Raw genomic sequence first — 10,604 nt, 5'->3', positions numbered from 1 at the left:
ATACAATTTTCAGGTTTTGCCGTTAATTCTTTCTATTACTGCAATAAAAGTTCCAGTTGATGATAAGGAGGATGATACCACCGAAGCAGTCTCCTCAACTTCGGACGACAGTCAAAAACCTATAAATTATTACACGCAAGACGATACGAATTTAGATAGTTACCTTATACCTCCAAATCCCCATCAATCCCATGAGGTGCTTCCCGATTCTGTCATAACGCCAGCCACTTACCTATTGCCACCGTCATCAGAACAGCAGCCTGGGTATTATTATCCATCAACGGAACCTGGCGAACAAAGTGATTGGTACCCCATTGCTCAGGGTAAACCAATTCCACTGCAAACACCATCTATTTTGCCCCCACTAAAAATAGAGACCGAAGTACCGGTATTTTCAACCAATCCGAAGGAATCTAAAAAATTGAGAGGTATAAGGGTTGGAAGGGTGAGGGATTTGGAAAAGTTCGATCCTCGCAAGCCTATTCTTAACCTTGAACCACCATCTGTTAGTGCGCCTGATGAATACGCATTCAAGACTCCCTCTGAACAGCTAGAGCTTCCGTTTGAAGAAACATTACATGTAAAACCGTCTAACTTCAAACCACCTTATGTAGATACTGATAGCAGAAATCACCTTCAAACCCATAGCATAAATCCTATTGAACCAACTTTGGCATTGCATTTGGTACCACCGAAACCATTATCAAAACATAAAGTGCCCACAAAATTATATCCAAAGAAATATCCGGGTGAATTTAAGCCCGTTTCCATTCCAATAGCACAATTTGCAGATGATCTAATAGAAATTCCTAAAGCTAAACCCGTAAAGCCTTTCCATCCAATTGCAAATATTGAAAACGATTTTGTTCCCCAATTAGACGACAAAAGGATATTTTTATATCAACAAGCCGAAGAGAAACGGAAACTGAAAAACGAAATTCAAGTTCCACAGGTTGGTAAAACAAAAAAAGTAGATATCTATCTATTTCAGATAATCACCCTAATTACATTTGCTATTAATTAAATGTAACGATTGACTGTATTCTCTTATTGGTTTTTATTTGGAATTGGTTATAATACCGTTACGTACGTTTTCTCATACTCGTCAATTTCGGTCTTGTCATAGTTTGGAAACTATGGTATTGATTTCATTAAAATAAAACAATTCAATTAAGTACTAAATTCACAATTATATTTTAAGCATCAACATTTCGAGAGTGGTCCCTTGCAATCGTACACTGAAGCTATACCATCGGAACAAGATGTCTCAGAGACGCATTACGCATCGCCTGGCCGTAAGTATCAATATCAATGTTCGAGTTTACTGGTGGTAGGACCTCTTGTGAGTCCGCACGGGTAGGTACCACCACCCCGCCTATTTCCGCCGTGAAGTAGTAATGCGGTTCGGTTTGAAGAGCGCAGCCGTTGTAACTATACTGAGACCTTGGAACTTATATCTCAAGGTGGGTGGCGCATTTAGGTTGTAGATGTCTATGGGCTCCAGTAGCCACTTACCACCAGGTGTGCTGTGAGCTCGTCCACCCACCTAAGAAAAAAGGGAAAATTTTAACCTACACCGCTTATTACGAAAACTACACGTATGCATTTACGTATGTTACCGTACCATTGTAAAAGAATAGTTTTTTGGAAGCAGTGGTAGTTCTCTCGCACTTCGATCAAGTGTCTCAGGGTGAGTGCCGGCATTTAAGTGGTTTCAAAATATGGGTTTTCCTTAGGTACTTACCTTATGGATATTCATTGCTCTTTTACAGCAAAAAATATTTGTCGTTTCAGGGAATGCTTACCCCGCGCCTCTTCGTCAAGCTCGTAATTCGAAGTCGTCTCCGGCGCCTGACGAGAGAACAGAATTCCGTATGCACGGCATGAAAGGGCCACATAGCTATCAATTTGGCTACGACACTGGAAAGGGGTAATTATGCCGATAATTACGTGCAATTGTAATTGGTAGCAGAATGGCTATAATCCAGGGCTTATTAGATCATTATCTAATATTACTTTAGAAGATCGTGCTGAGAGGTACTTAAAGATAATAGTTTGTCGGTTAATATACGGTAGATATGAATGTGTAACCTGCTTCTTTTGTCGGTCCGTAGTAACAATGCCGTAAATACATACTCCTCCTACCAACCTCAGTACTCCCCTCCTGGCTGAGCCTTTGCTCGCTACCTGTCCTGGTGAAACTGGAAAGGCCTCTGGACCAACAGTAATCCCTCATTCACAAAAAAGCCTTAGTATTTTTGGCTGATAAAGATGAGTATGTGGTATCGATGTAGAACAGCACCACCGCATGTCTTTCCGGCGCTTTCGTAAAAGGTCACGACGAATTCGAAAACGAGGGTTCACTGGAGAAAAGAAGCCTTCTTAGTGTATTATACCAGCGTACTGCTATTGTCAAGTAGGATGTCTAGGCATTGCTAGGTTTATCTGCCTGCCAATTTCTGTCACGAAGAAGTCATGTGTTTCGGTTTGAAGGACGGGTCAGCCGTTATAGAATCATTTGAGAGATTGACCTTAATGTCTCAATTACGTACGATGTATGGGCTGCGGTAATCGCACGGTAATACCATCCTGCTTATTTTTGCTGTAAACTAATTGTGCGTTCTCGTTTGAAGATCAGTTTGATTAGTCCAATGTCTCTGGATAGACGAGGTCATGGCCTCTCCATAAGACCATGCTCTAAGTTACAAACCTAATATAGCTAAGTGAATATTTAAAAAAAAAGTGTACAATTCACACCTGGTAGAAGTGAAACCTTCAAAAATGTTGGCTTCAAGATAACGAGACGAATGTAAAATTTCGGGAAGAGGATAATTGTAGGTTTTAGTAATGATCATAGTTTGATAATTATTTTACATAGATTTATTCAGAATACGAATATTAGGTACGAAGTAGAGCACAAAGAGAACCACGAATATAAGAAAGATTGTAATATAATGCTTCCTATCTCATTTTCTCCCACGTTAAATCTTATATAGGAATCTATGTGTCTCTTTTTATGGTCGCTTTTTCGTTTCATCGACTTTCAAATCACAACGATGCTAAAGAAGTTTTCACTTAAAAAAGGAAGATACAACCTCGCGCTAGCATATTATGATGATTTTACAAACACTGTTTATTATTTTTTTACAGCAAAAACCGCCAATTCCGTTACGAAGAGCGAGACAATGACGGTCTGATCAAGGGGCATTACGGTTACATGGATAAGCGCGGTAAACTAAGAGTTGTTAATTATAGCGCTCATCCCGAATTGGGTTTCCATGCCGAAGCACCGGTAGAGACAGAACAATAGATCCATAACAATTTATATCGATAGTAGAAACATTATCGATTCTAAACGATGCGTATCGATATTTCGTATAATCGATGTATTCGGATCATTTTAATTGACTTTTATTTATAAATGAATAGGTGAACAAAGCTATTCTAAATAATGTAAATATTATTATTTCTTTTGATCGTTGATATGCAAAAGTAAAACCTATTTTGTTTTATGTACGGTTTTTTATGTACCAATGTTTTTGGTTCTAAAATAAAGTATATTTTGTAAGCTTAGTGTCATATAGTCAATTAAGATTTAGTTAATGCGCAATATTTAATTTGTATTATAATATGTAGTTTGTAAAGATTTGTTGTTTATTGGATCGAAGGTTGAATATTAAAAAAAATATCTATAACAATTTCTTTTATTAAATAATTTTACATGGCACAAATACTCTTAAATCACCTTTTCTCAGAAAACGTAACAAAATTTTATTCTTACAGATAACAATAACAATCAATATATTCTGTGGACTGATAGATATATAGATAAAATAAGATATTCATGAATCGATTTGGTTTGAAATCAGCTACAGCTAATCTGATTTGTGGATTTTAAATGATTTATAATCACGTCCAGAAGACTGGACGCTCCAATCCTGAATAGGGCAGGTGTGAGCCAGTCAGGACCCAGCTCTGTGTACAAAAGAACTAACCAATTCAGTGTATCCTGAACAGTTTTTATTCCACCTGCCGGTTTAAGTCCAACCTGAAAGGATAAAGAATATTCGTTTTTCATTGTGATTATTCGAAAAGGGCACAATGACAGGCGATGACACATCACTTGTGTGATAATGTACGTATGAGCCACACTATTCTGCCGCGAATTTCTCATGGCTAAATTTAAATTTAGCGTTTTTTTTTATTGATTACATAGGTGGACGAGCTCACGGCCTACTTGGTGTTAAGCGGTTACCGGAGCCCATAGACATCTACAACGTAAATGCCGCCAATCACCTTGAGATATGAGTTCTAAGGTCTCAGTATAGTTACAACGGCTGCCCCACCCTTCAAACCGAAACACATTGCCGCTTCACAGCAGAACTAGGCAGGACGGTGGTATCTACCCGTGCGGACTCACAAGGCGTCCTACCACCAGTAATTAGGCAAATTATAATTTTGCGGGTTATTACACAATGTTATTCCTTCACCATGGAAGTCAATCGTGAACATTTGTTAAATACGTATTTCTGCTTATACTTTGCAATGGTCTAGCAAAGACCAAAATTAATTTTAGAAAATGGTGACCCGAATTAAGATGTCTATAGGTTCTTATCTTCAAACATTAGTACAGGTTCCATGCGAGCAGTTTTTGGAGTAGAGGACACAGGAATGATACAAAAGATGCATGCATACCTTATGACCGGTCATCTGATAATATCTTCTAATAGCCCGACACATGACAAGACCAATGGGTAGCGTTGCGTTTACGGCTTCTTTGCCGGTCGATGTCTTAATGAAGTCCGCTCCAGCCATCATGGCGATCATTGAAGCTTTGTACACCTGTGTTATAATCACTCAACATAGTATAAAACAAATCCGATTTCTCTGTCCCTATATCCCTATGCATGCTTAAATCTTTAAAACTACGCAACGGATTTTGATGCGGTTTTTTTTAATAGATAGAGTGATTGAAGAAGAAGGTTTATATGTATAATAACATCCATTAAATAGTGGAGAAATACTGTTATTTTTGAGGTTTCTAATGTGATGTCGTAAATAATCAATAATGAAATTTCAGGTTTCCGAAGCGAAGCGAGGGCGGGTCACTAGTTACATCATAATTAATTTATTATTATTTAAATTAATGCTCTATTAGAGTCCTCTAAGCATGTTCCTTACTTAGTTTGATTCGATTGCAAAACCTACCCTGCAGTTTTACTCGCGTTTTGTGACTTTAAATTCTGAATGTATCACATTTCGTATATTATGTAAATTGCCTCCAGGATCTGACTTTAAATATTATTTCGTTGGCTCACAAGTCGTAGCCGCAAAACCAGCCACAAGATTTGAAAGATTTCATCTCTGTAAGTATCTACCATACTCTTTGTTAAGTTCTTATAAAAATGAAATAAGTTTATGAAAATTTAGCCACATCCCTATAAAAATAATATGTTCTCGCTTACATTATAATAAGTTCCCAATTCGCCAACGCCAAGAATAACTTTGAGATGTGCAGATCCGCATGCTTTCTTCATTTGTTGTATTTCATTAAACAGTGTCTCCCATTCTCCGGTCAAAACTAAACTCCTATCGATAACCACATCAATTTCTGTTGCACCATACCCTACGGTCATCCGAATCTCTTCTAATCTCGTTGCGAGAGGATACAAACCAGACGGAAATCCTGTAGCCACTGAAAAATAGGTTTCATAATTTAAATATTTGAATAGGTACGTTCGAAATTTGAATGTAAGAACGCTCGGTTAATGTATTATTGATACTACACACATTCGAGTTCGTTCATACATAATTGCCAAAATAAAGCAATTGAGTTTTCGGAACGAAGTTTCTTAAGGGCGATGCGGAGGGGTACCCTAACCGGGAGAAAATGTCCGTTACGTAAGATTTTTATTAGTAATGCACACAGTGTACGACTTAATAATATAACGTACGTATAATAACGTACAGAAAATAACATATTCTTATTATATATTTTTTTTAAATCATTGTGAATAAAATAAAGTTGATAACTTTGTAAAGTAGTTTTTTTTTATCAATAAAAAAATCATAATAAAAAATAATTAATTTCTTTATACCTCGAATAGAAAATAAAATTAATATTTTTATAATAAGGAACTTCGTTCCTATCCGGTGTCCCACGACACCACACATCTTTTTTTTTTTTATAAGATGAAAAAACATGATATTCTTTTATTTGACCTCAATTGTAATTCACCATATGAAAGATGAAGAGGTCGCTGGAGACCTAGCTCTGTATACAGCATTCATAAGATTTAAATCATTCAAAGAAACAGAAGAAAGAGTATTCAAATTCAGTGTTGATAAAACTTACCTGCAGCCACTTGTATGTTTTTTTCCAACTTCATAGCCTTCAGAGCAGTACATACATCAGGCACCTTTGTAGGGTAGACACAGACAGCTGCAGTGTGAAGATTATCAGAAGGATTCATAATATCAATTGGAATTGGATATGCAGCCTAAAAATTAATTAAGACATTTGCTTTAAATTCTTACTAGAGTTAACTATTGCTAAATATGTACATACATATTATTACTACATGAAAAACACCCACTACATGAAATGACTTGTATGGGACTTATCAGGTTACATAAAACTTACTATGTAAGAAACTTTAAGTTTCAAGACCATTTTATTTTTGCATTTAATTGGTTAAAAAATTGTAGAGTTCAGAGAACGAACCAAATTAGCAAATTTTAAATATTAATCTTAGAAAAAAATACTAACCTCTAATCTAACGCTTAAACATAAAGATGTTGCAATATGAAAGTAAATGAATGTTACTAAAACATCTATTTCTAACTTAATAATATTACCTGTCACTTTGAAAATGATTAATTGAAATTGAATCGAATAGCCTAGTTGTTTACCTTCCGACAAAGTCTTCTAACATTTGATGATGTGTCATCACCAGAAAGTGTTGTCAAGTCAATTAGAGTGATTGCTTTCATAAGCCATGCCCTCTCATCCTTAGGAGACACAACATTGTTGTATAATATTGATTTTACTTGAGAATCTACATTGCTTTTATTTATAAATGTATTATCTAAGGGCATATCATCTGAAACATTATAAAAAAATAAAAAGGCAAATAAAAACAGTTCAGCACGTGTTTTATGTCTTATTTATTGATATTGTATTTTTATCGGTTGGTTTTTCACACATAGAAATAAATGTCATTAACAAACCAACAGAGAAAATATCTACAGAATATGAATCTTGAGTCTTTATGTAGTTTTTGTATGTATGTAATGCAGTTTTAATAAGAGTCGTTCATTAATGGTTAGTTTTAAACTAGACAGCGGGGGTTTTGTAAAAAATATACCATTCCATTTTCCTCCATTTAAAAAAAAAACCATTAAAAATATTCCTTTTTATTACTATTTATAAGGATATGGAGAGATTAGTATACAGTCCCACTGGATGAAAACAATTGATAGCTGAAGCATATAGTCAAACAAATAATCTAATTTATAGGCATTGTCAATACAAAACTGATTAATAGGCTATGAGTCAATCAAGTGTTGATATAATGGATCGGAAAATAAAATAATACATTGGTAATTATTATACCTAACTTATTAGTAAATTTGTTAAGTGTCCACTTTTTAAGCTTTTTTTCATGTTACTAGATAATTAGTTTATTGCTAGATAACTAATTTATGCATATTATTTATTAAACACACTTTATTTACATATCTTTTTATATGAAATGGCTAGTTGAGTACATCAATAACATAGGATATTTAATTGTAGGTATTCTTCTAATAGGTATTGACACAATAACCAACACTACAACCTAAAACATAGCAATGTTATTGATTATGTACTATATAATTTTAACTACTAATGTTTTAAATCACTATAGGATTCAATTGAAGTAATAAGTGATTTTTCATAAGGAAATAAAAAAAAATTCAATAGTTAGGAATTTAGCAAGTCACGTCCCAAGGTTTTATGAAACAGATGTTAAAACAGCACATAACACAGCGCCACAGTACATTTTAAAAAACATTGATTTGTTTTATTAGTTTTGATTAATATTAATATGATTAATGTTTTTCTCAGTTATCTTCTACAGTGTTTAAAATTTATTTTACTTTAAGTATATAATTTATTTTAAAAAAATACCATTCATAAATCACCATTTATATTATGAACCTATTTGAGATACATGTACCAGATATATAGATAAACCAGTTTTTTTTTCTCCATGGTTCAATCTACCCTTCAGTTTATTAATAATGTAAGCACGATCCACTTGATCAAACGATAGTTCTATTTTGTAACCAATTAAACTATTATACATTTTTGATGTACTTAATTCAAAGTTAATTCTGTACAGAAACCACAAATGACTAGTAACGATCTGGGGTTATATATGAACCCACGACCTTTTGATCTGAACATAGTTATCACAAACACAGCACTCATTAATGAAATTTAATTGGACATTGATACAATTTTAAATTTGGTCCAATACGCATTTTAAATTTTCCTATATTTATTTAATTTTATAAACATATGTGTGGTTCTCTTCTGTGTAGTACATTGATTGTCATTAAAGTGGATAGTTCTCCATCTCTGTAAGATTTTATTTTTACACTACTTTATGTAGTAAATTATCATTTTGTAGCCTTACCAATAGTTTCAAAAATAGCTCGCACCATTTCGTGGATTTCGAAACTTTTACTTAAATTTTATTTCTTGAATTGTGTAATATCTATGATTTTAATACACCCTTATCACTAGGTTTTTAAAATTGGGAAAAATGTTTGACTTTTTAAAACTACCTACTGATACCAATAGTACCAGCTTTCGACAAAATTATCCCTTAAATTAATCAAAAACCACTAAAATCCCCTCAATAAATTTGTAAAATACAAAAAAGTTGTGAACATTAAACAGGGCCGGAATTTTTGCCTTAATTTTAAAATGTTGGTTTGATATTCCGACGAAATTAATCGTATAAAAACATTTTTAATCCATCCATTCAAGTTACGAAATAATAAAATTAAAAAAAATGACATTAAAACTCTCTTATTGGTTCTAAGAAACAATATGAAAGAAAGATTTTTTTATAAACTTAGATTATATCATTTTATTAAAATTAAAACGCCTGTTAAAAATCCAACAGATTCGTCACCTCCTCATTTTGGGGGAAAACTCCTAACTTGAACACTGCGTTTAAAACTTGACAAATGTTTTTTTACATAATATTATACGGCTCTTGGTTACACGTTCTTTTGGTTCATTTCAGTTGGTCTATAATCATTTAAGATTATAATTATCAGTAAAAACGAATGATTGTTGCTATTATATTTTACTATATTTGTGCTGATTGTTGCACTATTTGCTTCTGCACTATCTTAATTAACAGTTAATAATCAGCTATGAAACATAACAAGCGGCAACACTTCTCATTTCCGTTAAAATGACAGAAATCAGCAGTTCTTGGAGTGAGTGCTTTTAACGTACCGTACTGAGTTTTATGATAACCGTTATTGACTATTTAGTGTATAGATTATTATTACACAATCTTTAACTAATTTTCATCACGAAAACAAAAATAAGGCCCATCCTGATACTTACCGTGGAGTTATTTTCATAGATTAGTCAACTATTAGTAAATATTGCATAGTCGATCTACTTGACTTCGATAAGGCTAAGGTTTAGATCTAGATCATACTATATTGTTACGTACATACGTTATTGAATGATTTTTTTTGGATTGAGGGATTGCTGGCAATCCGGCGGCTTAAAACTGTAGAGGGTATTAAAGGTCTCAACCAGAGACCGATCCGAGTTGTGAAGTTCCACGTTCCACTATGCTTAAAGACCAAGGCGTAAATTTCCCGTTGCCATCGGGTCCTCGCGGCCCCTCACGAGGGCGCAAATCGGGCCTCGGGGCAACCCCCTCTGGCCGGGTGTAAGCTCCCTGCATAACGAGACGGGTGATGAGTTAGCTGGAATGAGTCTCTTATGTGCTGGAATGAGTTTTGCTTTTTATTTTTCTTCTTCCCTTCCTCCCCGCTTCCTCCTTCTATTCTTTCTTCATGCTTTTTTTTTATAACTTAGATTATTTTTTATTTCTCTTCTTCCAGAGAACGCTGTCGAACCATCCAGGTTGTTTGCACCTTTTGTGCGATATAAAACTAAAGCTGACGCTGACGAGAATTCATTTTCTGTTGAACAACAGCTTAATACCTAGAATCGTGAATAATATAGCAGATCGAGAATTAATGCTTAAAGCTGTATAGAAACATCTCAACTAATGTATGATAATCAATATTTGAATAAATCAGTTTGAAATTTTATGATTATTAAAATATATTGTTTTAACTCAATATATTTGTTTTTTATTGCCCTTGTAGGCAGACAGGCATACGGCCCACCTGATGGTGAGTGGTTACTATCGCCCATGGACGTCAGCAATGCCAGGGGCAGAGCCAACCTGCTGCCTTGCGTGAAGTACTCCACACTCCACTCCACAAGCCTCGTTTGAAGAAGGACATGTCATAGCGCTCGGGAAACACTGTGGAGGGGAGCTCATTCCAAAGTC

At 34.6% G+C, this 10,604-nt stretch overlaps 2 protein-coding genes and 1 long non-coding RNA gene across 3 annotated transcripts in view; 2 read left to right on the top strand and 1 right to left on the bottom strand.

Moving 5' to 3' along the window:
- Positions 1-3,695, top strand: part of LOC101741297 (uncharacterized) — an 11,558-nt gene extending 7,863 nt beyond the window's left edge. Inside the window, exons 2-5 of the mRNA XM_004926402.3 lie at positions 14-952; positions 1,202-1,295; positions 1,795-1,930; positions 3,151-3,695. Of these exons, the coding sequence (XP_004926459.1) occupies positions 14-952; positions 1,202-1,295; positions 1,795-1,930; positions 3,151-3,310 (1,329 nt within the window). The 3' untranslated portion in view covers positions 3,311-3,695. The remainder of the gene's footprint in view (positions 1-13; positions 953-1,201; positions 1,296-1,794; positions 1,931-3,150) is intronic.
- LOC101741523 (deoxyribose-phosphate aldolase) lies at positions 3,691-9,247 on the bottom strand. The gene is made up of 6 exons (XM_004926404.4): positions 8,685-9,247; positions 6,913-7,103; positions 6,356-6,500; positions 5,466-5,695; positions 4,696-4,842; positions 3,691-4,048 (listed from the first exon to the last, which is right to left on the bottom strand). The coding sequence occupies exons 1-6, from the start codon at positions 8,710-8,712 to the stop codon at positions 3,866-3,868; spliced, it is 924 nt and encodes a 307-aa protein (XP_004926461.1). The 5' UTR covers positions 8,713-9,247; the 3' UTR covers positions 3,691-3,865.
- Positions 9,248-9,355: 108 nt separating this feature from the next.
- Positions 9,356-10,391, top strand: LOC134200991 (uncharacterized). Its single transcript, XR_009976131.1, has 2 exons — positions 9,356-9,501; positions 10,147-10,391. It is a non-coding gene; the product is annotated as an uncharacterized LOC134200991 (long non-coding RNA).
- The last annotated feature ends 213 nt before the right edge of the window (positions 10,392-10,604 follow it).

Source organism: Bombyx mori, chromosome 22, assembly GCF_030269925.1.
Source record: "Bombyx mori chromosome 22, ASM3026992v2".
NCBI classification, from domain to species: domain Eukaryota; kingdom Metazoa; phylum Arthropoda; class Insecta; order Lepidoptera; family Bombycidae; genus Bombyx; species Bombyx mori.
Note: the sequence above shows the minus strand (reverse complement) of the source record. Positions and strands in the feature narration are given on the sequence as shown.

Bases quoted from the DNA above. Each gene is read 5' to 3' on its own strand.
- LOC101741523 (XM_004926404.4), bottom strand. From the start codon at position 8,712: ATGGTGCGAGCTATTTTTGAAACTATTG. The intron at 7,104-8,684 runs GTAAGGCTACAA...ATAATGTTTCAG, and splicing joins AGCTATTTTTGAAACTATTG to ATGATATGCCCTTAGATAAT. The intron at 6,501-6,912 runs GTAAACAACTAG...ATTAATTTTTAG, and splicing joins TTAGAAGACTTTGTCGGAAG to GCTGCATATCCAATTCCAAT.